This window comes from Eleutherodactylus coqui, chromosome 3 (assembly GCF_035609145.1).
Source record: "Eleutherodactylus coqui strain aEleCoq1 chromosome 3, aEleCoq1.hap1, whole genome shotgun sequence".
Taxonomy (NCBI): Eukaryota; Metazoa; Chordata; class Amphibia; order Anura; family Eleutherodactylidae; genus Eleutherodactylus; species Eleutherodactylus coqui.
The window spans coordinates 186,278,700-186,305,606 of NC_089839.1; the positions used below are offsets into that span (position 1 = coordinate 186,278,700).

Here is a 26,907-nt window from a genome sequence, read left to right on the forward strand (position 1 = left end):
CATGGCAATGACAGACATGAAACCGAGAAAGTAAAAGAAAGGAAGGCACCACTAATATATTGTTCGTGCATTTTGCAGCAGGTGATATTGTACATTAAATAGTCACTTTACTAAAAACACCCATGCATGGTAGAGGCGTCTAGTGGTCAACAAGCTCTACACAAGCAGAAGAAGAGGTCACTGCACACAAGGAACCCCTCAGAGCCTTTTTATAGGCCAAGGGGGAGCCACTTTTAGGGTCTCAGGTGGCAAGACTGTTCATCCAATCATGTCACAACTCTAATCATTTACATATCTACCTGAGATGGAACTGCATGCCGAGTTTTGCTGTAAACCAACAACTTGGGGCTGGATTTTTTTTGACAAGGCGTGTATGAGGGATACTAGGAATGAGGTGTTCTATCAGCAATCATCAAAGCATCATGACGTATTTAGGAACACTGATGAAGGGGGAAAGGAGGGAGATTCCAAATTGCACAATTGAAAATCTAATCTGGTGGCAATGGTCAAATAATTTCAGTGGTAAATAGGATGCACGAGATTTGATGACTGTTTACATTCAGTGATTGTAGCTGGTACTGCAACCCAGCCCCAAGTCCTTTGGCTAAAATGAGCATTGCATAGAGTGTCCATGTGTTTTCAACAGGGAGAGTGGAAAAAGCTGGTGCTAAATGCCTCTGATGGCGGCTTATCTCTCTAGAGAACAAAAGAATCGAGTATGTTGAGCTCTAACTGACCGATCCTTCTTTCTACCAACATCTGATATCAGGTGAGATGTGGGACATCCTCATACACATTAGATGGTCACCCAGTCCTGCCAAAATCGGCAAATCAAGCCAACAGTCATGTAATGTCTAATGCCACCTTATGTCATAAGTCCTGTTAGGACACCTCTCATGGTGCTGTGTTCTTAGCTACGGCTAAGAACAGGAGTCCTAAGGACTGAATGGAGCTCACTGAACATCATGAAACAATGTGGTCCTTGTGAGATTTTCTATGGGCACCCAGTAGAACCAGTAGAGAACCAACCATCATCCATATTAGACAACCATAAACACAAGATATTTTTTAACACATTTTGATACTTTTTATGGACTACCACAGACTGATTATATTTGCACATCTCAACAAGACTGTCTCAACAAATATCTCATGAACAGCCCTGTGCAAAAGTTTTAGGCAGGTATGGAAAAAATGCTGTAAAGTAAGAAAGCTTTCATAAATAGAAGTGTTAATAGTTTCTTTTTGTGAATTAACAAAATGCAAAATGACAGAACAAAAGAGAAATCAAAACCAAATCAATATTTGGTGTGACAACCCTTTGGCTTCAAAAAAGCATTGATTCTTCTAAGCACACTTGCAAAGTCATGGATTTTGTGGAATTATAGTTAGGTGTATAATCTATAAAATATAGAAAATAGGTGATAATGATCATCATTTTTATATGTAGGTTGAAATACAGGCACTAAATAAATCAGAAACTGCTGTGTAGGAGGCTTAAAACTTGGTGAGAAAAAGCCAAAGTCTGCTACAAAGGTGAGGTTGTGGAAGACAGTTTCCAGTCACAGGTCACACACCATGACAAGACTTAGCACAGCAACAAGACACAAGGTAGATGTACTGCTTTATCTAGATCTGTCCCAGGAAAAGATTTCACAGCAGACTGGGATTTCAAGATGAGCTGTTCAAGCTCTTTTGAAGAAGCATAAAGCAACGGGCAACTCTGAAGACCATAGATGCAGTGATCAGCCAAGGAAATTTAGTGTAGCAGATAAAAGAGACATCATGCTCACTTCCTTATAAAACTGTATGATGTCCAGCAGTGCCATCAGCTCAGAACTGGCAGAAACCAGTTTGACCCAGATATTACCATCTACTTTTTGGATACGTCTAGTTAGAAGTGGTCTTCATGGAGGAATTGTGTCGAAAAAGACATACCTTCCACATAGAAAGAAGGCTAAGTGACTCAGTTATGCATGAAAACATATGAACTGGGGTGCAGAAAAAAGACAGCAGGCGCTCTGGATGAGTCAAAATTGAAATATTTGGCTGTAACAGAAGACAGTTTTTCCGCTGAAGAGTGGTATAATAATGAGTGTCTGCAGGCAGCTGTGAAGCATGGTGGAGAGTGGTACAATAATGAGTGTTTGCAGGCAATAGTGAAGCATGGTGGAGAGCAGAGCAATAGGTGTCTGCAGGCAGCAGTGAAGCATTGTGGAGAGCCGTACAATAATGAGTGTCTGCATGCAGTAGTGAAGCATGGTGAACAGTGGTACAATAATGAGTGTCTGCAGGCACCAGTGAAGCATGGTGGAGAGCCATACAATAATGAGTGTCTGCAGGCAGCAGTGAAGCATGGTGGAGAGCAGTACAATAATGAGTGTCTGCAGACAGCAGTGAAGCATGGTGGAGAGCGGTACAATAATGAGTGTCTGCAGGCAGGAGGGAAGCATGGTGGAGAGCAGTACAATAATGAGTATCTGCAGGTAGCAGTGAAGCATAGTGGAGAACGGCACAATAATGAGTGTCTACAGGCAGCAATGAAGCATGCTGGAGAGCAGTACAATATTGAGTGTCTGCAGGCGGTAGGGAAGCATGGTAAAGGTTACTTGCTGCAAATGGAGTTGGGGATTTGGTCAGAATTAATGGTGTACAGGCATACATTATCCATCATGTAATACCATCAGAGAAGTGTCTGATTGGCTTCAAATTTATTCTGCAGCAGAACAACGACCCCAAACATCCAGCCAATGTCAGTAAGAACTATCTTCAGTGTAAAGAGGAACAAGAAGTGATGATATGCCCCCCCACAGAGTCCTGATTTTAAGCAAGCTGACATCCACAAAAGATCTGTGATTAGTTCTCCAAGATGTCTCGAACAACCTCCCTGCCAAGTTCTTTCAAAAACTGTGTGCAAGTGTGCTCAGAAAAAATTGATGCTGTTGTGAAGGTAAAGGGCCAAATATTAATGTGATTTACATTTTTCTTTTGTTCTGTCACTTGCATTTTGGTAATTGACAAAAATAAACCATTAACACTTCTATTTTTGAAAACATTCCTACTTTGCAGCATTTCTCCACCCCTGCCTAAACCGTTTGCACAGTACTGTATATGGTGTAAGAAGAAAAAATACAGTAACAGATAACCCAGCTATAGGTATCAGCTAGTTTAGCAAGTGCAATATATTTGTATGACTGATTTCTGTCTCCTACTAAACCACTGTAATTGATTACAGCAAGATTAGGGAAATGTGCATTTTGTCAGCACATCTCTGGTTTCTTACCTGAGGGCACTTTGCTGCACTGTAACAGTCCCCAGCTGTGGCGAATGGAACAGGTCGTCCATCAAGAGTACGTGCAAACTGCAGATCCGTGGCTGCGGAGAGAGGAAGCACAAATCGATTCAACATGTGTAGCTGGTGAGAAGTGATGATGACAGAATGACTAGATACAGCGGATATAATGGTATTCGGCTGCATGTCAGCGGATCTGTCATACAGATACTGTGTCAGGGCGAGAGGCTACTTTTGAATTTATTTATGTAATTGCAGTAACTGCTCCAGCAGTAGGGAGACCGCTCGATGGTTCCTGCTGAGATGACTGATATTGTGCCTGTTACTCATACCTTTTATTATGTCAACTACATGGCCAGTCACATAGGGTGCTGCCCACCATCTTGTAGGGCAGACACCAGGTGGATGTAGGCTAGGTCCGCCTGGCCAGATGATCTACTTCCTACGTATGGCAGCGTTTTGTGAATCATCCTCCTTCTGGCTCTGTCAATTCCCTCTGATGTTCCTAGTTGGTGTTGTAAGCCTATCAACGTCCCCACCAAAAATTGCTTAGTTCTGCTACTGTATTTATGTTATGAGCTTGGTTCTATGGCTGTATTTATTAATGGAGCTTGTTTCTGGGGCTGTATTCATGTTATAAGTTTGGTTCTGGTGCTGTATTTATGTACTGAGCTTTGTTCTGGGGGTGAATTTACGTACAAAGCTTTGTTCTAGTGCTGTATATATGTTTAGTTTGGTTCTAGTACTGTATGTTATTAGCTTGTTCTGGGGCAGTATTTATGTAATAAGCGTGGTTCTGGTACCATATTTATGTTATGAGCTTGGTTCCATGGCTATATTTATGGATTGGGTTTGCTTCTGGGGCTGTATTCATGTTATGAGTTTGAGTCTGGTGTTGTATTTATGTACGGAGCTTGGTTCTGGGGCTCAATTTATATACAAAGCTTAGCTCTATTGCTGTATATATGTTGAGTTTGGTTCTGGTACTGTATTTACATTATTAGCTTGGTTCTGGTACCATATTTATGTTATGAGCTTGGTTCTGGTACAGTATTTTTTCACTAAGCTGTTCTGGTGTCGGTAGGCTGCTATCTGGCTACTTAATAGAGTGCCTATTAGTGCAATATCATTTTTTCTTCAGGGGGTGCCAGAAAAAATTCTGCACAGGATGCTATGTAACCTAAAGCTGGTGCTGGTCAGCTGTGCCTCCTTGTACTGTGTGCACTCCTCCCATTATAGTTCTTGTTATTGCCCCAATCTTGTGTCTGCTGTACTACCCCAGTTGCCTTCCTGTGTCTGCTGCCTCCAACTGTAAAAATGTCCTGACCCAGGAAATAGGAGCAGAGGTGACCCAGATATCAGATTGGTAAATCTGACACTTAGGGTACCTTCAAACTTGTGATAAAATCGTGCGATGCGAGAGTGAGTGAAAACGCAGAATTATGAATGCAATGATTTCCAATGATTTCATTTGCAATGTTTTCACTGTTGCGAGATTTACAAATTGTAGCAAAATGTCCTTTCTTTCCGCGTTTTGCAATTTTTTTGTAGACCATGTTTCCCTATGAGAAAATCGCAAGTGGCAGTGATGTTTTTGCGAGAAAAAGCAGCGCTGACGCTCAGACATCTCATGAGCAAAACTGTGATATTGCCGCAATTTTCTCGCAGCGATATCACGATCACCCGTGTGAAACTATCTTAAGTCCAGGAGTAAGAACGTGCTTAGTGTCTGCTACGATAGGTTTGCAGGAGAACATATGGACCAGTTACATGCAAGGAATCATATGGATGTGCTATATACTATAAATATACAATCTGAGCAGCTCAGCACATTGCAAGGATTTCTATAAACCATTCCCAGTCCTGGTGGCATGGCAGATGCTGCATCGGGCACGGGCTCACATTATGGACTCACTTATAATTTGTAAAGTTGCCAGATCCAGCCTAACTTTACTGAATGTGGAGAATCCGGCGGCTGTGTAGTCTCTTCTACATGGACAGTCTTCTCTCCTGCTCCCATTGTAGGGACACTCTGTAGGGTTCTGTAATCTGCGACAAAGGAAAATACAATCCATGTGTTAAAGTGCTCATACCCCTTAGATAAATATTAAAGGGGTTTTGTCATTAAAAAAACTCTATACTCGCCTATTCCTCCCCCTGTCAGTCTCCTTACCACATCTTCTCCAGGCTGAGCTTCTGCAGTGCCCCGGGGTCACCTCACCGCACGCTAACTGGCTTGTTATGAAGGCTGCATTCCTGGCATTGTCTTCCGGCCGGGTCAGTAAAGGTTACATCCATGTGGTGTAGCGTTCACTGCCTAGAAAGGAATGCTGATCTATTGCAGAGACAGCTCTCATGAGCAGTCTCTGAAGTAGATCGGCACTCCTCCTGCTGGCCTGTGAGCTGTGACATAACACACTGGCTGGCAGGAAGAAGACTGCTGGCAATGTACGTAATGTCACAGGAAGCAGAGGAATCAGCCAGTTTGAGGTGAAGTGACCCTCCCGGACTGCAGGAGACAGGAGAAGATAGATGAGGTGAAGATCTGGAAAGTTGACTGACGGGGGAGGAATAGGTAAGTATAGAATTTTTCTTTTTTTAATGACAGAACCCCTTTAACTATTCCTAATTGTTCCTCTGGACCCCCATTAACAAGAATGCCTGACCTAGCTAAGCGTGCATGGGTTCTCCATGGGTCGAGGGGAATAAAGATTATTTTAGATGGCTCGATCAGAGCTGAATAACAAGATCATTTGAAAATCTCTTGGTAGATATAAGTCCTCGGAATGATTTAGGCCTCCTGTCCACAGGTGATATTTCATTGCGTTATCCGTGGCGATAATCCTCCCACTGGTAACGCATGAAACGGTTTCCATAGGAAATCACAGCCCGATGTACACGAGCAGAAATCTGCCACGATTATCCACTCACGTATAAAAAAAATTGCGGCATGCCGCCGCGATGAACCTATCATAATGATAGGTTATTCGCAGAAAAAGATGGTGACTTTAGTGTTCTCCTGCAGCGGCACCTGTGGCAGAAATCCGCTGTGGTAAAATGCAACTCCTGTGGACAGGCGGCCTTATAATAGTTAAATAAAGCCAGCTGTAATCATTTTGCAGTGTTGGACGCAGCTAAACTCCCTCCCCCTTCCCTTGTTTTTCAGCTCCCGTAGAAGCCTATGTGAGCCTCCAGCATATCTCGGCAAAAGATAGGGCAAGACCTATCTTTTCCAGCTGTGTATACAATCGGTCACCATTTTCAGTTGCCGATGTTCTATTTTCGACGCCCCTATTTTTAACACGCCCGAAAATCGCTCATGTGCATGAATATATTGGAATCCAATGCTTCACAGGGTCGTGATTTTTGTACGCAGCTACAATACTTCATAATACTTCATGTGAATAAGGACTGACATCTGCATCATCGCCAGAAATGTCTTGCATGGGTCCAGGACAGATGTCAGTGGAACCTGGACACGTGGCACAAAGTCATCTGGAGTAATGAGTCCCGTTTCCTGCTGAACTGGATGGATGGCCGGGTCTATATCTGGCATAAACAGCATGAAGCTGTATCCCATGGGAGCACCGTTGAGGGTCAACAGGTCAGTGGTGGTGGGCTCATGGTCTAGGGAGCACTGGGGAGTCAGGTTTCTTATTTGAATGAGCCAGTGATGTATCTGTCTGTATAGACAGGCTGCCCGAGCGAACGGGCCAACGATGACGTCATTCCTCGTTCAAACGATAAATCAGCTCGTCTAAAAGGGCCCTAAGTGGCATCTTCCTTCATGAAAACCACAGACAATCCATTTAATTCACCATCCAGGAACTAAAACAACAGAATCCTCCACCGCCCTCGTACGTCAGTGCAGCATGCAATCCGATATTTCAATCATACCTGTAGCCAAACACCTCGGAGTAATTTTCTGCCTCATCACTTATGAGAGTCACATACTCCTTAGGGTTGTCTGACTGCATCCCGGAACAATAAACCTGAAAGCAAAGCAATCGTTATTGGTGTGAGAGCGCCGGCAGCCATCTATAAATAATAGAAAACACACCACATCATGGACTGCGCTGCATGTGAGATGAAGTCACCTTTATTATTTTCTCTTGCACGGTTATATAGTGCTCGCTGTCTTCGCTAACCCTCCGAAGTCTTTTGACATCTTGACAACTTTGTGGTAAATCGCCTGAAAAATAAATGAATTGTTTTATTTCAGTGATCATATAAAAGTAATTGTGGAAGGGAGTTGTATGGGATTAGAAGAACATGGCTGCTCGGGTATTACAGCTCAGGCATATGCATTGGGATAGAGTTTCAACACAAGGCATGGACAAGGGCCTGCGAATGTCAGGGCATGCTGGGAGTTGGGGTCCCCTGCTGTACACTGATACGGAGAATTGTTATAGTCCTCATATTACATTAGTGGTATATACTTTAACAGAATCTAGCGTTATTCCTGTTTGCTTTGCAGAAGTCTTACAACCACCTTCTGTCTGAAGGCTACATGCAGCTACAAGTACAGAAGTGGTCACAAGAAGCTATTGGCACATGAACCGGGTTTTTGGGGTTGTTTTTTGGACTATTCAAACTCCGCACTAGTGCATGCGACTTTAAAAAAAAAAAGCAGGAAGATAGGTCGTGCCCTATCTTTCCCACATGAAAACTATGTGCGAGAAATTTAGTATTAACGTGCAAGAATCCCGAAAGTAAAAACAAAATCATTGAAATTAGTTATTTTGTTTCGTCCCGTTATGTGGCCGTGATTTTCAGGGCCCCACAACGGGACTAAAATATGCCCCTGTGTTTAAACCCTGATGCACATAATTGCCAAGTCTCCTGGATTGATCAGAGCCTACCAGAAATGGGAAAGATCTCCCCAAATCTCCCGGGTGCCTTACATACTCACGGCTCCCCATCCCTGCACTTCTCTCCGGTCCTGGGCACCACCGCAGATAGCGTTCTGGTCCCAAGTGGCATTTGGATTTTGTGAGTGCACTCAGGAGCAGAGGTAAGTGTAGGAACAGAAAGAGGCGAGTTTCTGAGGTCTGTAAAAGGCTAGTTTGGAGTTTGGTCTATAAACGGGCAAAAACCTGGCCTTGTCCATCCTTCCATTGCGTGATTATTGTGCCTTAGTCAAGCTCCCCTCCTGCCTGTTCCTCTACAAACTGAGTACTACTGACACCAACCTCTGGCTTTCCTCCTGACCACGATACCTGCCTTCTCCTTTGTACAGCAACCTGTGACCACCTCATACTGACCTCTGGTTTTCCTCTGACTGCTCTCTGGACCTGCATGGTTGCTCCACCTGCAGCTCCAAACCTAGCACCAGAAACACTACAAGGTGTCTGTAAACAGGCTGGTCCAGGATCTGTAAATTGGGATGGTCTGTAAAAAGAAGTGCTCTTGCCGGGAACTGTAAATTGGGGGATCTGGTGTCTGTATTTATGTACGTACTCTGGTCTGGGGTCTGATTTTTAAGGGGTCTGTATTTATGTAGGAGGTGTTGTCTGGGTTGAGTTATTCAGAAGCTTCTGAGGGTCTTTTTTAGGGGGTCTGGTATGAGTTCTGTTAGTTTTGGGGGTTTGAGGAATCTGTATTTATTTATGGGTCTGCATTTGTTTAAAGGGTCTGAGTTTACAGGGTCTGGTGTCTGTATGTGTTTGGGGGTCTGGTGTGTAAGGTCTATATTAATTTTTGGAAGCGCTGAAGGATGTCATATATACTTTTGTACTATTTCTGATGTAAATGTTGGGGCATGTTCTACATAAATTGGAGCATAAAGGCCAACAGTTTGCTCAGTGGGCTGCACCATTCTTGTCCCCCTGGATTCTCTGTGATTTTGGTCTGCGAACGTTGGCAAGTACAGCTATACAGTAGACTGCCTCAGACTACAGGAAGCAAGAACTCGAGCTTCATCAGGCCAAAAACATTATAGGGATAATGTGCCGGAAGCACGTGAAAAGTATATCCACTATATAGAGACTGTCAGTAATTTGAGTGCAGCCCGAGACATACAGTATTTATCAAAATATTATTATTATATATATCCAATACTGAGGGAGTTCTAAAACAGGGAGAGTCCTTTAGGACAACGCCTTTTCATATACCACCATAAAGGAGGTGGTATGGACCAAATGTGTCTTCATTTTAAGACACCTTAAAAAGAGTCCTGGCTGATGTAGCAAGTCACCTGAGGACACCTTAAAGGGATAGTTCAGTTGTAAACTATTGCTTGCCTATTCACAGGATAGTCTATCAATAGTAGTCCAGTGAGGGTCTGCCGCACAGGACCAGCTTTGAAGACCTGTTTGCACTCATGCACTGATCTGATTTCTTCAGCAAGCAGACAGCTCCATTCCCACTGCAGTGGCCAGGCTTGGTATTACAGGCAAAGCTCCCTTTGAAGTGAATAGAAACTTTGCCTGTAATACTAACCTTGGCCATTGCAGTGGAAACTGAGCTGTCTGCTTCCTACAGAGGTCAGTTCAGAACATTAGCGCACTGACGCAGGGAACAGCCGATCCTGGCCAACGAACTAGGCCTATCCTGAATATGGACCAACAATAGTTTAGCAATGAACAACCCCTTTATGGGCGCTTCCACATAGGACGACCATTGAGTGTTTAAGCACCCAACAATCGTCCAAAACATTATCGCTCCTGTGCTTTCACACAGTAACGGTAATCGCTCACTGAAGAGAGCGCTGGAGATCTCTTTCCAATTATATTCAGGTTTTTACATCTGAATAAAATGAATGATCATTCATCATTCAATCGTTGGCCATGTTTAGACTGAACAATTATCTTCAGTTTTGCACGATCCAACGATTACCTGAAGGATAAGAGAGGAGGGACAGAAAGAGGTATATCATTTACATAACGCTGACCACTCAGTGAATGCAATCTGCTTACAGTCGTGAGGATTGTAGCATGGCCTCTTCTCCTCCGGTCTCATATCCATAGGGCACATGTTGCTGGGCATGTCATCATTGGTTAAGCACTGCACAGAACGCTGCATAAAACCAGCTCCACAGGTGACAGAGCACTGCGGATAGAGCAGAACAGTATGTAAGAATGAAGAATCATCTGTAGACCATACTGAGTATAGATATCTTCACTCGGTGGCCAAGATAAGACAGAAGGTGCCCATAGCAAAACGTAAAATGGGCTTCCCATTATGGTGCTCAGTTTTGGTACCCAACCTAGTGCATGCCAATCTCTACCCATTCTTGGACAACCATGTAATTTAAGTGGAAAGGGTCTTGCATTAGGGATAAGGGATAAGCCCACTCTCTCCAAGGGCACCAAGGCGGCCTCAGGGTCTAAGTCTATGAAACATACGCCATATTCTTCATCCCAGATTGGTATTGTCCTGCTGTTGTTTTATCACATAGGATTATATACGGTATACTCACCTTCCCCCAGTTACCGACCCTCCATGAAGCCATAAGAGGACATTCTCCTAAAAAGCAGCTCTGCACATTGTTCGGTTGGGTTCCTGGGCAGTTTGCTGAACTTTGGTAGCCATACTCGTAATGATCCTTTCCCGAATACACTTCACTGCATGACACAAGTCTCTGCCGATAACCCATGCCGCATGTCACCGAGCACTGAAAGAGCAAAACTCATGTCAACCATTGGCTGGTGACACGGCACCATATTTCTGCCTCTGTAATACGGACGTGCATCCCGGTCTGACTGTGGGTCCAAACTCTGATCATCAGAGTTCGGTTAAGGAAACCCGCAGTCAGGCCAGGAAGCACATCCATATTAGGGACAGAAAAGCATGGCCAAAATACGGTCGTGTCACCAGCCATAAATGTAAGGGAAATCGTGACTGCTGATCAAAAACTGAATTCGGCTGTCCTGACACATTTGTATTTACATTTCCTATGAAATCACAGTTTTCTTTCCACTTTCTTCATTTATTCCTCCTGGAAACCAATAAACAACTGGGTATTGTCATTTCCTTATTAATGAGCTGTGCCCTAACACAAGCAGACACTGTCCAATCAATATTGGCAGTGCCAGACTATGTAGGTGAAGGGGTCGACCGAGATGCGGGTTGGGATATATCCCTATCCACCAGAGGACGACAGACTGAGGAGTTCAAGGGGGTTAGTAGCGAAAGCTGATAGGGGAAGCCTCCATCTGGAAGTTGAAACAGCCTTACTGGGGGCCATAGTCTCCTTTTCAGCTGGTAAGACGAAGATTAAGGCCAGATTCACATGAGCGTATATGTCCGCACAAAATTTGCGTGCGTAATTGGCAGTGAATAGAACCCATTGATTTCAATGGGTTTGTTCACATGCGCATATTTTTTCTGCGCATTTTGGTTGTGCAAAAAAATACGCAGCACGCTCTACTATTTTTCTGCGTATTTGCACAACAAAATTCCCCATAGAAGTAATTGAGGATGCGCAAATGCACGTGCAATATGCTAGGCAATGCGTGAAACACTGCATAATTACGCAGGAAAAAGAACACATCTGGAACTCATTAGACTGATTAGCCATTTTAATTATTTTTTTGCCATGCGCAAATGAACATGCCTTCCTTGCGTGCAGGAAAAAGTACAGTAAAATACATCAATGCGCGCAAAAATGCATAGTTCGTTCCACAAATACGCAGCGCTCATGCACGTGCAAATACACATACGCCCATGTGACCTAAGGCCTCGTGGCCAGAATCTAGCCAACTCAAATTCACCAGAGCCTATGGCAGCTATCTCTGTTGAGCTGGTGACAGTATAGGCGGGCAAGAGACCGTGGATACACTGCACACTGATGCTCCCCACTTATAGTTGATGCTGTAGTAGCTTTAACCCTTTCCAATCCAATTTTGAATTCAGGGTTTCCTAAAAGACTTTCTCTTTTTGCTGTTATACAACGGTGCCATCTGTTGGCTAAAGCCAGTGTGTGCGCACCAGAGAGGCTCTGACAGTGGAGTGGCTAGCAATAGATGGTATGAATACTCTGTTGGATGTCTTCTGACACTGGAGCTGTACAAGCTTCAATCAGAATGTAGGAAGACATCAGACAGTGGATTGGAAAGGGTTATTCGTTAATACGGTAACCAGTAATGGGGCCAATCCGGCAGCTGGTATAACAATAAAACAAACCAGTATAAGTGTGGTCGCGCTAAGGGGAAGTCCTGATACTTCAAGGCTGTATCCAGCCGCTACGCTTGAATGATTAACTCCCTACATTCCAAGTCAAAGGCCCGTTCGGCCACATGGTCAATGGCAGATAGCCTTGTCAATTGCGGTAACCGCAGATACATTCAGTGCCATAGCACTCTCATTAAATAGTCCACGTTCCTATGACATCATGGCTCGTACCTGTGACCACTCCCCAGTTATCCAGATGTATTCACAGGACTGTAGGTTGCAGCTATCTACATCGGACGGACGGCTGTTATCATCACAGTGGAAGCCCGGGACCTCTTTGTTATGTTCATTGGCGCAGTACACATTGCGGGAGCGAAATCCTTCATCACAGGTCTTGCTGCACTGCAAAAAAAAAATTCTCGATTTCAATATGGCTAAGTATCGTCCATGGAGGAAGGTGAATGTCCAATGTTTATAAGAGCATGGAATGAAACTGTGCCAGAATTGTTGCAAAACTTTGTGCCCCAAATTGTGGAAAATGAAAATTTTTTTGTGCCACACTCACCTGAAGTTAAGTATGGGCATGATTAATCAGGAGGCGATGTGACCTAAACTGTAAGGTTACCTTCATACAGGATGTATTAGCTGCAGAAAATCTGCTGCAGAATTTATGTTGCGTTTCTGCCGATGAGCGGAGGTAATGAGCCTTGTGGAATCGGTTGCATTTTTTCTTGCGGAATTTGTATATTTAATGGCGTTTTTATGTGCGGATTTTCCATTGCGGAATACCCACAGCGATTACACTGTGTGTGAAGGTTGTCTAAGACGGATTTATTACTACCAAAGCTGGAAAATGGTACAAATCTGCAGCTGGATATTCGAAAATGCACCAGATTTGTTAAGAAGTATGTGCTGTTTAATACATTTGGCGCAGTTCACACTAATGCTTATTTTTGAGGACTGGAATATGACATAGCAGTCTTAGGCTACCTACACACAGGTGACTGCGATATCAGCCGCGTTAGGCTTAAACAGATGGCCGTGTTTTTGGAGTATTTTGCATTGGAAAATGACACCCGTAAATCATGACGAAACCATTGATTTCATTGGTCTCGTTTTCACGGCCGTATTTCTTGCCCGCGATATTACTACATGCGATAAAAAAAGACATTGCCCTATCTTTCTCGCATGTAGTTTTTTATGTGCAAGAATAGATAGGGCAGGATCTATCCTTCTGCTTTTTTTATACCCACGCAATAGCACAAACTTTGAATTGGTTCATGCAAAAATACAAAAATATGCTCCGTAGCGGTGAGCGTATTTGCGCATGCACCCATTTGAAGAAGCCCTTAGAGGATCAGCAAAAACATATCACATGTCATATTTCTGTATGTATCACGGATGAGAACTATAACATGCTAAGGCGTGTCTATGCACTTTGCCCTTAGTAAATGAGGGGCCTAAGAGCCCATTCACCTTCAGTTAAAATAGTCAATGCAGAAAGAAATATTATGGAAATGGCACTTCTCTATCTCCACTGCTGCTGCTAAGTTCTATAAAATCAGCAGGGGGCGCCAATATATATAGATTTTTTAATTTCCTTGTTTATACAGTATATCAGTAATCTTTATGTTATTCAGCGCCCGTCGCTGTGAATGTGCCTCATGGGCGATCTCCGCTACTCACTGTCAATGGGTGACTTGTGAGTCAGACTTGTTGCAAAATCAAAGTCATATCACTTGACCGCCATGAGCGTCTTCCACTCCATGTGTGCAGAAACTAAAAGCCACTGCAAAACTCCAGGAAAATAGGAAATATTCCAGCACTCCAGATGAATCGTGGATATAAAAGGAACTTTATTGTAGCATGTTAAAAGCCGTGCAAAGAATTATTGGTCGCCAGTAATTCTTCGTATGGCTTTTTAACTCCTTGAACACGCACTATAAAGTCCCTTTTATATACGATTCATCCGGAGTGCTGGAATATTTCCTCTTTGCGTGACGTCAGACCGGTGGTGACCGCTCAATCGACGCATTCAAAGCCCTGGGAACTGAATCTAAGAGGAGGCGGAACGGAGGAACGAGGGTGAGTATGAGCAAAAGAAAGACATCATTAGAATCAGCAGGGCGGCAGCTATAAAGCTATGCAGTCGGCCTCGCTGGCATAAGAACATGACAGGTTCTCATTAAAGTGTAACTAAACTTTTTAAAAACTTCTGACATGTCAGAAGTTATGACCAGTAGGCGTCCGGGTGCCGAGACCCCCATTGATTGTCAAGACAAATGTACAGAAATGTTCATGTGAGTGCTGTTCCCCTTTTGACTGCCACCCTTGAGTGGTGTATGGGATTCATTAGCTATGGAGCCTGTACACCTCTCCAAGCTAAGCCATAAACAGCCGAATTGATCCAGCGTTTTAGCGTTCAGAGGGGTTTTCGGCACCGGGACCCCACCGATCAAAACTTCTGACACCACTATGACATGAAGGGTGTATGGAGCGGACTTGAGGGCTGAGTTCTATCCATACCCAGTGGCTATCGGTTTTTTGACAGCTGACAGCCATCGGCAACTGCCGTGATCAGAGTTAGCTCTGATTGCGACAGTTAACTGTTTAGATGCCGTAGCCAAAGCTGACAGTGTATTTAAGCAGTCAGCAGGAGGTGGGGACCCCTTTCCGCTCCCCGTCAGCACTTAACATTTCAAGTAACTGCCTAATTGGGCGAAAAGATTCGGGGCGCGCCGGGGGTGAGCTGGGGGTTGCGGTGGGGAGTGGGGGGAAGAGAGAGAGAGAGCTCCCCCCTGTTCCCCCCTGCTACTCCCCGCTCACCCCGGGCGCCCCCCGAATCTTATTCACATAAGCGTAGGCGTATTTATGTTCGCACGTCCGTGGTATATAATCGCCGGAAAGAACGTTTTTCGTCAATCACAGCCAGAGCTAGTTAGCGTATTCTCATCTGTTAATACTTTCAGAACTATCTTTTTGGCCACCGTATATGCGTCGGCGCGTATTTTGGTCGCATATGTTCTATTTTCAGCGGGTCACCGTTTTTATGCGCCGTATAATCGCCTGTGTGAACGAATACATTGGAAACCAATGCCTCAGATGGTCACATATATACGATCGGGCATAAAAACGCGCCATATATGCACTCGTGTGAATAAGCCCTAATTGAAAAAAAACATGAAAAAGTTTAGGGCCGCAGAATATGGTGACGAAAAGCAAAAATGTCATTAAAAGTAGAAAAAAAAAAAAACTATATAAATTTGGTATTGCCGTAATTGTAATAACTCATAGAACAAAGTTCATATGTTGTTTTTCCTGCATCATAAACGCTGTAAAAATTAAACTCCCCAAAATGGCGCAATTGCATTTTTCTTTCTCATTTCTCCCTACATTAAGTAGTACCATTAAAAAATACAACTCATCCTGCAAAAAAACCAAGCCAATCTACGGCTCTGTCAATGGAAAAATAAAAAAGTTATAGCTCATGAAAAAATGAAAAAGCTGTGGTCCTGAAGGAGCAATTCTACAACTATTTGCAGTGTTTTGGGCCTGCAGTTCCAGCCTTGTCCACCGTGTGTCACTGTTGCACCATCCTGACACTGGATTGATATAGCGGTATTACTGGCAATGAATTACACATGTGCGGCAGTAAAATACTTATAACTGCTTTACAGACCCATTATCCACGCTTACGCCTTATTATACAACGGAAATTTCTTACCATCCAAAATTTCATTGACAGGCTGAACTACTTCCCCTCACTTGCCGTCAATTAGAAGCAGAACACTATGCATTCAAATATAGCCATCTTCACGGGATAAATCAAATTATTATGTCATCTGGCTTCACCGGAAATACTAAGAAGGACATATCATTTTCACAGAGACATTAGAATTATAAAAACCTGCCAAACGTCACATTTTTATCACTTCATTAATATTTCATCTAATTGGCCCCGACGTGTTGGGACTACAGATGTTACATCAACCTACATGGAGAGGCCACAGGGGATACATGTGGTGAGTGGTGGGACACAGAGCAAAATCAGCAGGGTGAGTAGATTGTATGGTTTGATAAGTCTTGAATTTGGAACCCACATTGTCACAATGTTTAAATCCCTTAGAGGTTAAGATCTGAAAATCATCACTTCTGCCCAATGGAAATTTGCCCATTGGTTGGAACACATCATTCAAGCATCTGAGCGTGTACTTACCATAGAGTCAGACCTGGTGACTGCTGTGTGGCCCTTGGAGAAAAAGGGGCTCAGCTCTGAGCGCACCATCCCTTTTGTTACTGGGTAGCGCAAAAGTATACAGAACTTTCCTACAAGGAGGAGCTGCACTGTTAGCGAACGAGGAGGTGAAGAATTGGCCTGAAGGTAATTTTAAAGGGAGTGGAATGGGTGGCAAACACCAGGCCTTTCTTTCCTAGGTGGCAGAAGCAGACACCATAATGGGGGCCCATTGGAGTTTTTGCTATGAAGCCACATCTCTTCTCTGCAAGCATCAGATTATGCCTCATAAGACTCTGGTGGTCCAATTACAGGGTTTAGTTTACTACTGCCCAAGAAAAGCATATATGAAGCCATGCAAACATCAACATTTGCCACAATAATATTTTCAATGGAGAAAAATCTGTGACCAGTAGTGTTGAGTGAACTGAACCAGTAGAACCCTATTTTAGTTTGAACTTTGCTAAAAGCTCAAATATTTAAGTACGAACTCGAACCGAGCTTTTATCAAAGTTCTACCCGAAACAGGGTTTGACTGGTTCCACTAGTCCTGAATACTGCTACACAACACTGGGCCATAAAAGCCCTATATAATCATCTCACAGGGTTATACAGGGCTTGTATAGCTCTTACACAGTATTATACACCAGTTTTAGGGATTTTGGTAAATTTCTACTATGGTTCGAACTAATTTGGATCGAACCAAACTTTTTGCAAAAGTTCAGTGAACTGGACAAACCAAACTTTTTGTCTCTATCTATCTCATATCTATCTATAGAAAATGTAGTTTAAAATGCGCCTCTCATGGAATGAAAAAAATGCTTTTTAGCTTAATATTAAGTGGACTTACGCGGTGCTCGAAGGGTTAATCCGGTGAATAAGGAGTTAACCCCTCTGCACCTGTTGTCCACAATTGCCTTCAAACAGTTTCTTGCTTCTCCATGTCTCCTTCTTTCTGGAGCGGCGTCCGGGGACTTCCTAAGACTGTGCTTGGAACGTTTTATGGGTTAGCCCTCTCCATGCAGTTCTGCTTCTTTCAGTTCGATCATTTTCATGTTGGTGTCGGCTTTGATAGTATCCACCTGTGTGCTTTGGTGGCCGGGTCCTCTATTGCCGCTGACCGCTCCAAGCATTATCGATGTTTCCAATGAATTCGCTCACATTATGTGGCCGAAGTATGAGAGTCTCTGTTTTGTAATTTTGCCCTCCAGTAAAAACTTTGGTCTGATGCGTCTAGGACTGTTTTGTTCTGTGATCTTGGCAGTCCGAGGAATTCGAAGGAGTTTCCTCCAGCACCAAAGTTTGAAGGCATCAATCTTCCTCTCTTCCGTTGTTTTCAGTGTCCAACTTTCACAGCTGTAAGTTGTAATTGGGAAAATGATTACGTTGACTATCCAAAATTTCGTTGCAATGCTTATGTTTTTGTTTTCCAGATCTTATCCATACTTAACATTGTGCTGTGATCTAGTGTGACTTGTCGTTTCATTTTGAGTCCAGCTTCTCCATTGTGGCCAATTTTCAATCTGAAGTTGTGAACTGCTTCGATTTCTTTATTGTTGATCTTGAGCTTTCTTCTAGCATTACTGGCTGTGGTCATGATCTTAGCTTTCTTGATATTCAAGTATAGGCCTGCCAAATTCTGGCCAAACTAAACTTTTCAAAAGTTTGCTCCTTGCTAGTGACCAGTTTTAGTGATTAGCACAGTAGTGTGGTTCATGTTTTTAACCACTAGATGGCACACTCTGCTTGTTGTTTCACTAAAAGTGGACCAAATCGAGTTCCTTAGAGATGCAGAACCTTGCCAGAAGTCTATAGATCAGCAATGCAAGCGGCTTTAATGAAAAGATGTTAAAATGCAAAAAAAGACCCAATGACAGCAAATTTGGAAATATAATAGATTTTGCCTAAGCTGCTAAGTGATATAGAGGAAAGTCTGTGTACTAATAAATCTGAAATATGCAGCCACGAGGCACCCAGACACGTCAGCAATGACTACGGTTATAATTAATATTCAATACACCCTGTGATGTATGAATATGAGAAACGCTTATGTTTAATTAACCTCGTATGTCAGCTATTTGCAATCTGCATAGATGAACATTAGTATTAGAGTGGGTGGCACTATGAAGTTCACTGGCATCAGTGCAGCACTGGTAGGGGATGCCAGTTCCTGCAGGTCAGTGGGGAAATTGGGTTTTTATATCTGAGCAGCTGTACACAAGTCTGAGATCATCATATGTACTGCCAAGTGTCAGCTAGATGGTGTAAAGCACCTCGTTGTCTGGTGGATAAATCTGCGCTTGACAGATGCTGGGAGAATACACAGTGGGCAAATGCACAACGCCAACTCTAAACTTTGGTGGAGGAGTTATAGTGGTTTGGGGAGTGTTTTGAAACTTTGACTCCAGCCCTTTGCTTCAATTGAATAGTGTCCTTCTGGCTCAGTAAGAGCGCCCACCCTCCTCTATGGTACATGGGGCTCCAGGGGGTCCCACAGCCATCCATACTGCCCTTATTAATAATCCGCCACTATTGAAAATGTGCAGCTGCAATAAAAATAAAAAACAGCTATGCTCAACTGTGTCGCTCCTCCCACTCCTGGCCTCTGTAGTCCATGCTGCTGGTCCCAGCTTGCTTCCGGGTAGACTGAGCACATGACAACCATGCTGTCATTTAATCACTACAGCCAGTCCCGGCCCCCTTATTAACAGTGAGGCTGCGGACTAGCCGTAGCGTTCACATTACCCGTTTTTTGTGCTTTTGTGTTGAGCTTGTTGTAACTGTTTCTTTAAAGTATTTTCTGCCTCCAGGTTACTGAATGGACTGTAGTGGCAGCTCAAGTATCGCAAGATTACATGGGAAGGAAAAGGCTATATAAGGTTCCACGATTTCAGGCGGTGTGGGGTGATATAGTTCCGCGGCAGAAACTGGTCGCTACAATAGTGCTGTCGCAAAGATTCCTTCCGCTAACTAAAGGCTTGCTGAGCTGAGTTTAGAGAAGTCGCAAACACCCACCTCGCACCCTCTGCATGAAATACCCAGACCAGATGAACCTTCTGAAATTGTACCCAGTTGCAATGTGGCCGCAATCAGTCTCCTTATCATCTCACCCAAGCTCCCGCGAATACTTTCATTGGTCCCCAAAGAGAACCTACATACCCAAGTTAAAGGAGATGTCCCGAGGCAGCAAGTGGGTCTATACACTTCTGTATGGCCATAATAATGCACTTTGTAATATACATTGTGCATTAATTATGAGCCATACAGAAGTTATAAAAAGTTTTATACTTACCTGCTCCGTTGCTAGCGTCCTGGTCTCCATGGTGCCGACTAATTTTTGGCCTCCGATGGCCAAATTAGCCGCGCTTGCGCAGTCCGGGTCTTCTGCTGTTCTCTATGGGGCTCCGTGTAGCTCCGCCCCGTCACGTGCCGATTCCAGCCAATCAGGAGGCTGGAATCGGCAGTGGACCGCACAGAAGAGCTGCGGTCCACGAAGCAAGAGGTTCCCGGCGGCCATCTTCAGCGGTAAGTATTGAAGTCACACTCACTCCTAACGGGCTTCAGCTGGATGGCATACACTGGACAGGAGCGTAAAGGGAACCTGTCAGCACCTTCTGACCACTAAACCACCAGCACGACAATATGCAGCTAGGGTTTAGCTTTTTAAAAACGTCCCATTGACAATCGGTCGATTTGGCATCACCTAGAAAAAAAAGTTCTAACTCCCGGGAGATGAGACCCGGACTCCCCTTCAGCGAGGTCCACTGGGCGCATATACAGCAGTACATCTTACTTTGCTGCGCATGTGCAGCGACGCAATCCTCAGCTTCATATGTGCAACACGCATGAACCCATTGCCACTCACTTTACTACGCATGCGCAGTACAATGAGGTGTAGCATTCTCGACTTCATATGCGCATGCGCTTGATGCTCTCCAGTTACAACCTTCTTTTTCTTGCTAATAGAGGCACGTGAAGATTTCTGCAGGGGCATCTCAAGAAAGCAAACCCCAGCTACATAAGGCATTCTTTTGGATTCAAGGTCCCAAAGGTTCACTTTAAGGGGGATGATGATGATCTGATCATAGGCTGATCTGCTGCTGGGACTAACCAACGATCAGCTCTAAGTGAGAGTATTGCAAATGCTCTATTTCCTGTGGCGTCACCACAAGGGGAAATGAAGCATTACATGCTGCCCATTGTATTCAATGTGTAATGTACAGAAGTGCTGGCTCCCCCAGAGTTTGGGCCATTCCTTGTAGACATTCCCCGGTGGGGCTAATAGATGATGGTTCTAGGCCCAACTAATAACTCTTTACTAAGGTTCCCCATAACAGATGACTGAACACAATGGACTGTATGGGGCAACAAAGCCAATACTAAACCACTGCACATTTTTCCAGATTTTTCGGATTGTCTTATGATTTGAAAGCAGTTGAAGAGGTCGAGCAGTATCCAGCAGTAAGGATACAGAACAATTACTAATAGTTTTGGTCTAAGCTGAAACAATAGCCACGGCCAGGGCTACCAACCTGAATTTTTCTTTTTTCTGGACAACTAATCCAAAAACCACAGACAGCCAACATTTTTTACGGACACACTGGGAAACTGTACTGAATATTAAAGATAAGTGATACATATTTATAGGTCAGATACTGATATGAACTCATTACCAGCATTTACGATAAGATGTAAAATGACAATTACAGTCATAATGACCTGCAAGTACCGCCAGTCTGAAAATATTCACAGACGCACCTTTTTTTTTTCACGGACACAGGAGAAAAATGGCTATTTTTATGGACTCTTCAGGAATTTCTGGACAGTTGGCAACCCTGGCCACGGCTACTGTTATAGATTAACCCTTTACCTGCCAGGGGTCGCGCCATGCACCTTATCGGCTGAATTATTGTTCTGCTTCCATACCAAAGGCAGCAATCACATAAAGGAGCAAAGGTACAAAGGGAGAACTTTACATGGTGATAATGGTTCCTCTGTGATTGTCGAACAAGCTGGAGTACGAAAAGAACTGAGCAGGCTGCGCTACGCTGTTTCCATAACTCCCATAGTAGTGGATAGGAGCTACACTGTTTCTGTAACTCAGGAGTTATAGCTGGACAGGGGGGCGGTCGGGCCCCATTCTTATGATAGGTGCCAGTACCAAAAGTGGGACCCACAGCTATCAGACTTCTAAACCATGTCCTGTACATATCCATAAAAGTCCAAGATACCCCTTTAAAGGGATTGTCCAATGCCAATTTTTTTTAAGTTAGTGACTTCTGAGAAAATAATAAACTGATCTATATTCACCTGTGTATCCCCTTTCTATTCCAGACCCCCCTTCCTGCTTCCATCTACTTCCAAGTAGCATAGTCACTCGTCTAAGTGCATGACTGCTGCAGGAAATCACTGTCCATGGCACTTGTAGCACTGAGAGCAGTAGTTGGTTGCAGCGATGACACCCTTTACACGGCACATGACCAGTTGTGACTGGAAGAGGCAGTGAATGGAGTGGCTAGTGGATGCAACAGGTGAATATAGGGGTTGTTATCATTTTCTCAGCAGTCACTGACTTTTTTTAAAGAAAAAATGTTGCACCTGGACAATTGTGTTATGAGCATACTGCATTCAGGTTTATGATGGCATACAATGGAACTTGTATACGGTAAGCTCTAAAGCTCCACCTAGTGGTAGCTGCAGGCAGACAGAATTATAGTATATAAGGCTAGGGCTACATAGTGGCCTTGGCAGTGACCAAAGATTGCTGTGTAGAACTGTGAGCTCACATGACCAGTGAACTGAAAGGAGTTACAGTATGAGCCACAAGTAGTGACTGTGTTAGCATGGTCACAAAATATCCAACCTAATTGAATTTTTTGCAGTTGTGACATTGCATTTACAAAAAACTCAGCCTGTTTAGATTTCTTGCCATTGCGATGTTGCAGCAATCTGTGACTTGCAATGCAAGTCCACTGAGTTGAATGGCCATGTGAGATTGCAGTGCTACAGAGTGATTTCTTTGTCCTGTGTTGTGGACAAAGTCACCAAGTAGCCCTAGCCTAAAGAGTACCTAAGCTTTTAGACCGTTTCTCATAAGTCAATCGTATACGTGAATATAAGAAATATTGTAATATATATATCTGTCTACTTCAGCTACTTCTTCCCCTCCTCTCCTTCTGCACTGATTGCTCACTCTGCATGTACTGATAAGATTTGTACAGTGAAGTCAGTACACAGACAGATCAAATAACAGCTGCAGCCCATAGACATTTGTGTGTTTCTCTCTGCCTTTCTCCCCCAGCAGCTTTTTTCCTTCCCCTTCCTCTCCTACCATAGACTTCTGAATGCAAAGGTTATTACAAACTTCAGTGTACAGATCTTATCAGTACATGCAGAGTGAGTGATCAGTGCAGGAGGTAGGGAGGAGGAGAGAGAGAGGTATTTGATAATTGGAGAAAGAAGAATTTTTCTCTAATAAGATATATTATGATTCTTGCATTCACTTGTACTATTATTTATGGAAAAGAATAGCGGATAACTTTATGTTTGGTGGGGATCAGCAGGGGCTCCAGTCATCAGACCTCCACCAATCATAAGGTTATCCCATATCCTGTAAATAAGTGATATCTTGGTACAACTCCTTTAAAGATTAACTAAATGTTTAAACTTTTTCTTATATATTAAAGGGGATGTCCAGTTGGAAACTATTGATGACCTCCTCTTAGGTTAGGCCATCAATGGTAGATCGCTGAAAGTCTGCTGCCTGGGACCCCCACGATTAGCTGTAAGCTGGGCCCTTGGTATTGCGGGCTGAATTTCCATTTACTTTAATGCCTGCAATACCCAAACTGTCCACTGCAGTGGGAACAGAGCTGTCTGCTTCCTGCAGAAATCAGCTCAATGCATGAGCATACAGGCCGAGCTTACAGCTGATCGCAGGGGTTCCAGGTGGTAGACACTGACTGATTTACTATTAATGGCCTATCCTAAGAATAGGTCATTAATAGTTTACGATGGGACAGTCCCTTTAATAGTACTAGCAAATATAACAAACCTAATATATCTTCTGTGGATAGGAGATAACTTTATATATCTTGGCACAACCTCTTTAATTTTGTGTCTATGTGAAGGCAAGCGTAGGATTTGGAGCTGTCTAAAAGAAAAACTGAGCTGTGACCACTAACAAGATATATTAATGCAATTACTCAGTGCAGAATTTTGGACCCATTTTGATAAAAAACAAAACAGTGATCAAAGATGAACGTTCCTTTTTTTGCCTGTATATATGAGGTTGTGAATTATGTATATCCCAGAGTTAATGCAACAGGATTCTCTAGAAGTATCTGCATCAAACATTACAAACCTTTTGATTTAATATGGAATATCTAATACTAACAAGCGCACTGTCCAGCACCAAGAGAGGTGAGTACAGGCTGTATATCCAAGATCTTACTGAATGTTTGATAGGACTTAATCTCTAAGTTGAAGAATCCTCGGATGAACTTCTCATAGCCTTCTCCAAAAATGTTATGTTACGCATTGAAGAAAAGGCTTATTTTTACCAAGTAACAAACAGTAATGTATCTAGGTTAATTCATAAATGGGGGATCAAAAGGGGTATCCAACTGGTACATGTAGTACCATAACCAGTGACATAACCTAAAGTTGCTGGGGGGTCCTAATATAAAAACTTTATCAGACCCCCAAATCTAATGCTTCATTTATAGTACTGGTTTTTTTTTCATATGAGAAATAGAGACCTTATGGGCCCCTTGAGGTTTCAGGGCCCAGTTGTGACTACATCTCCTGCATCTGCAAGGTTATAATGACCTCTAGTAGCCAGTTTGAAAAACTCCACCCAAATATTGTCTCCTATGTGCTGTGCTTCTATTGGCTGTTGGGAGGTCACATGTTGAAAGATCCTAGAAAGGAGAAGCAGAAAGAAAGAACTGAGTCTGCTAACAGGATACAAATTTTCTTGCTGTGCACTGTGCCGCTGGCTCTGCAAAATGTACAGAGCTGCTGCTATGAACAGGAAAGAGTCATTGGATCTGTGTGCTGTAGGGACTTGGACTAGTATCAGTGTTTCTAATTACCAATATAATATGGTGAAAGGGATTGGAGTTTGTCAAAATATTTCCGTGCGCTGCATGTGATTTACAAACTTCAGCAGCTCGTTGAGGAGACGTGTTCACTCGTAGATTTCACATATAAGCTACATGTGATTTATGAACTTCAGCAGCTCACGGAGGAGACATGTTCACTCGTAGATTTCACATATAAGTTGCATGTGATTTACAAACTTCAGCAGCTCGCTGAGGAGACATGTTGCCTTGTTGTTTTCACATATGAGCTGCATGTGATTTACAAACTTCAGTTGCTCACTAAGGAGTCATGTTTGCTTGTTGCTTTCACATATCAGCTGCATGAGATTTACAAACTTTAGCTGGTGGCTGAGGTGAAATCGTGGCTTGTCGCTGTATCATGTAAGCTGCATTAGTTTCACGCCGGCGTTAAACCCTCTGTGGTGACATGTTTGCCCGACAGCGATGGTTGACTTTAACACTGGACAACGGTTGACGATTAGATGAAGGCTGGACTGGTGTTGGCGGCATTAGCACTTGAGATGACATATCATGTTCAGGAGATGTGAAGATAGTGGTGAAGGACTATGCTTCAATGTTGTAGGTCAATATGCACCACCAGCTATGTATGTAGACATTTGTGAGGTGTCATTTATTAGAATCTCCACACAGGTGTCCAGCTGTCTCACAACCAACTACAAACTGCCAGACTGAGTACTGCTATATCCATAGCAACTTAGGCCGCAGGGGTTTGTCTGCCTATAATCCCTTATTTAGCTCACATGTGACTGAGCACATGACGTTGACATCATCACGTGTGAGCACACAAGCTATGTATGTGTACATTTGTAAGGTGTTATTTATTGGAATCTCCACACAGGTGTGCAGCTGTCTCATAACCAACTACAAACTGCCAGACTGAGTCCGGTGTATCCATAACAACTGAGGCTGCAAGGGTTTGTGGGGGATGTAGTCCTCATTCAGTGCACAGGGATGAAGGACCTGTGATGATGTCACCATCATATGATCAGGGGCGGAGCTCAGAGACCCGGTGACTGATCACATCATGGTGACATCATCACATGTAACTCACACAGTCACTCATCACTCACAAACAGGTGGTCGTTAGTATTTTGATAGGAGACAGCAGTGCTGCGGCTCTGAGCAGAGACTGTCTGATGCCAGTGGTAGAACAAGGACACAGCTAGCTGCAGATTATAGTCCCAGTCCTAGAGAAAAGCAATGACTGCTTCTGGTCAGCACCAGATAAGGCACCCAATTCAACAAACTGTAAGTGAGGCCGGCCTCTGTTAGGATTATATGTGTGCACACAAAAAGGGGAAGTTAAGCATTACTGAAGTAGACCTGCTGTAGGAAAAAAAAGCTTATACTGATGTCACTGGATTTTTAGCAAGTTTTATGTGCTCGACCCCCATTCACAGACTGAGATATTTGTTACCACAGAAGAGGAAAATGTTGCCCGGGGAATCAAGTGAGTTTTAAATAAGGAAAACAACACAAGTGTATTCTGTGATTTAGCCTTCTTATAGATGGGATTGATAGTAGTAGATGTTTAACCCTGCAATCTGGATTTGCGAAAAACTGTACTTTTACCAGTGAAGTGTTCTTAATATTGTTCACGGGGTATCACTGTTATTACAGATTCTTCACAAGATATTATTATTCCTGTGTTTTAGTTAGCAGTAGGTAGTGCCAAGATACTTCATGATAAAAGTTCAATTGCTTAGTCATTCCCATTTCTTTGTTTGGCCGCCTGCACACGGGTGGAAATCCCGCCGCGGGATTTCCGCCACTGAAAGTTTGCATAGGAGTGCATTACAATACGCACTCCTATGCAGACGGCCGCGGTTTGGCCGCGCGAAATCTCGCGCGGCAAACAAATCGTGGCATGTCCTATTTTTGTGCGGGGCTCGCACTCACCCGGCCGCCGGCTCCGGTCTGCGCATGCGCCGGCTGCGCCGCAGCCGGCACATGAAAGAGCTGGGGCCGCCAGGCGCGGGAGAGTACGCGCTCGTCCCTGCAGGCTCTCGGGTCGGGTCCCGCGGCGAGAATTCTCGCTGCCGGATCTGACCCGCTCGTGTGCAGGCGGCCTTTACCTTTATTTCTGTGTTCTTAGATTTTTTTTGGTGACTCCATCTTGCTGCACCGTATCCTGAATCCTG

General features: G+C 43.7%; 1 protein-coding gene across 1 annotated transcript in view; it reads right to left on the reverse strand.

Moving 5' to 3' along the window:
* Positions 1–26,907, reverse strand: part of ADAMTS9 (ADAM metallopeptidase with thrombospondin type 1 motif 9) — a 242,636-nt gene that overhangs the window by 11,371 nt on the left and 204,358 nt on the right. Inside the window, exons 31-37 of the mRNA XM_066596646.1 lie at positions 12,638–12,808; positions 10,713–10,907; positions 10,210–10,342; positions 7,390–7,484; positions 7,190–7,284; positions 5,208–5,341; positions 3,284–3,375 (exon numbers count right to left, since the gene is read on the reverse strand). Of these exons, the coding sequence (XP_066452743.1) occupies positions 3,284–3,375; positions 5,208–5,341; positions 7,190–7,284; positions 7,390–7,484; positions 10,210–10,342; positions 10,713–10,907; positions 12,638–12,808 (915 nt within the window). The remainder of the gene's footprint in view (positions 1–3,283; positions 3,376–5,207; positions 5,342–7,189; positions 7,285–7,389; positions 7,485–10,209; positions 10,343–10,712; positions 10,908–12,637; positions 12,809–26,907) is intronic.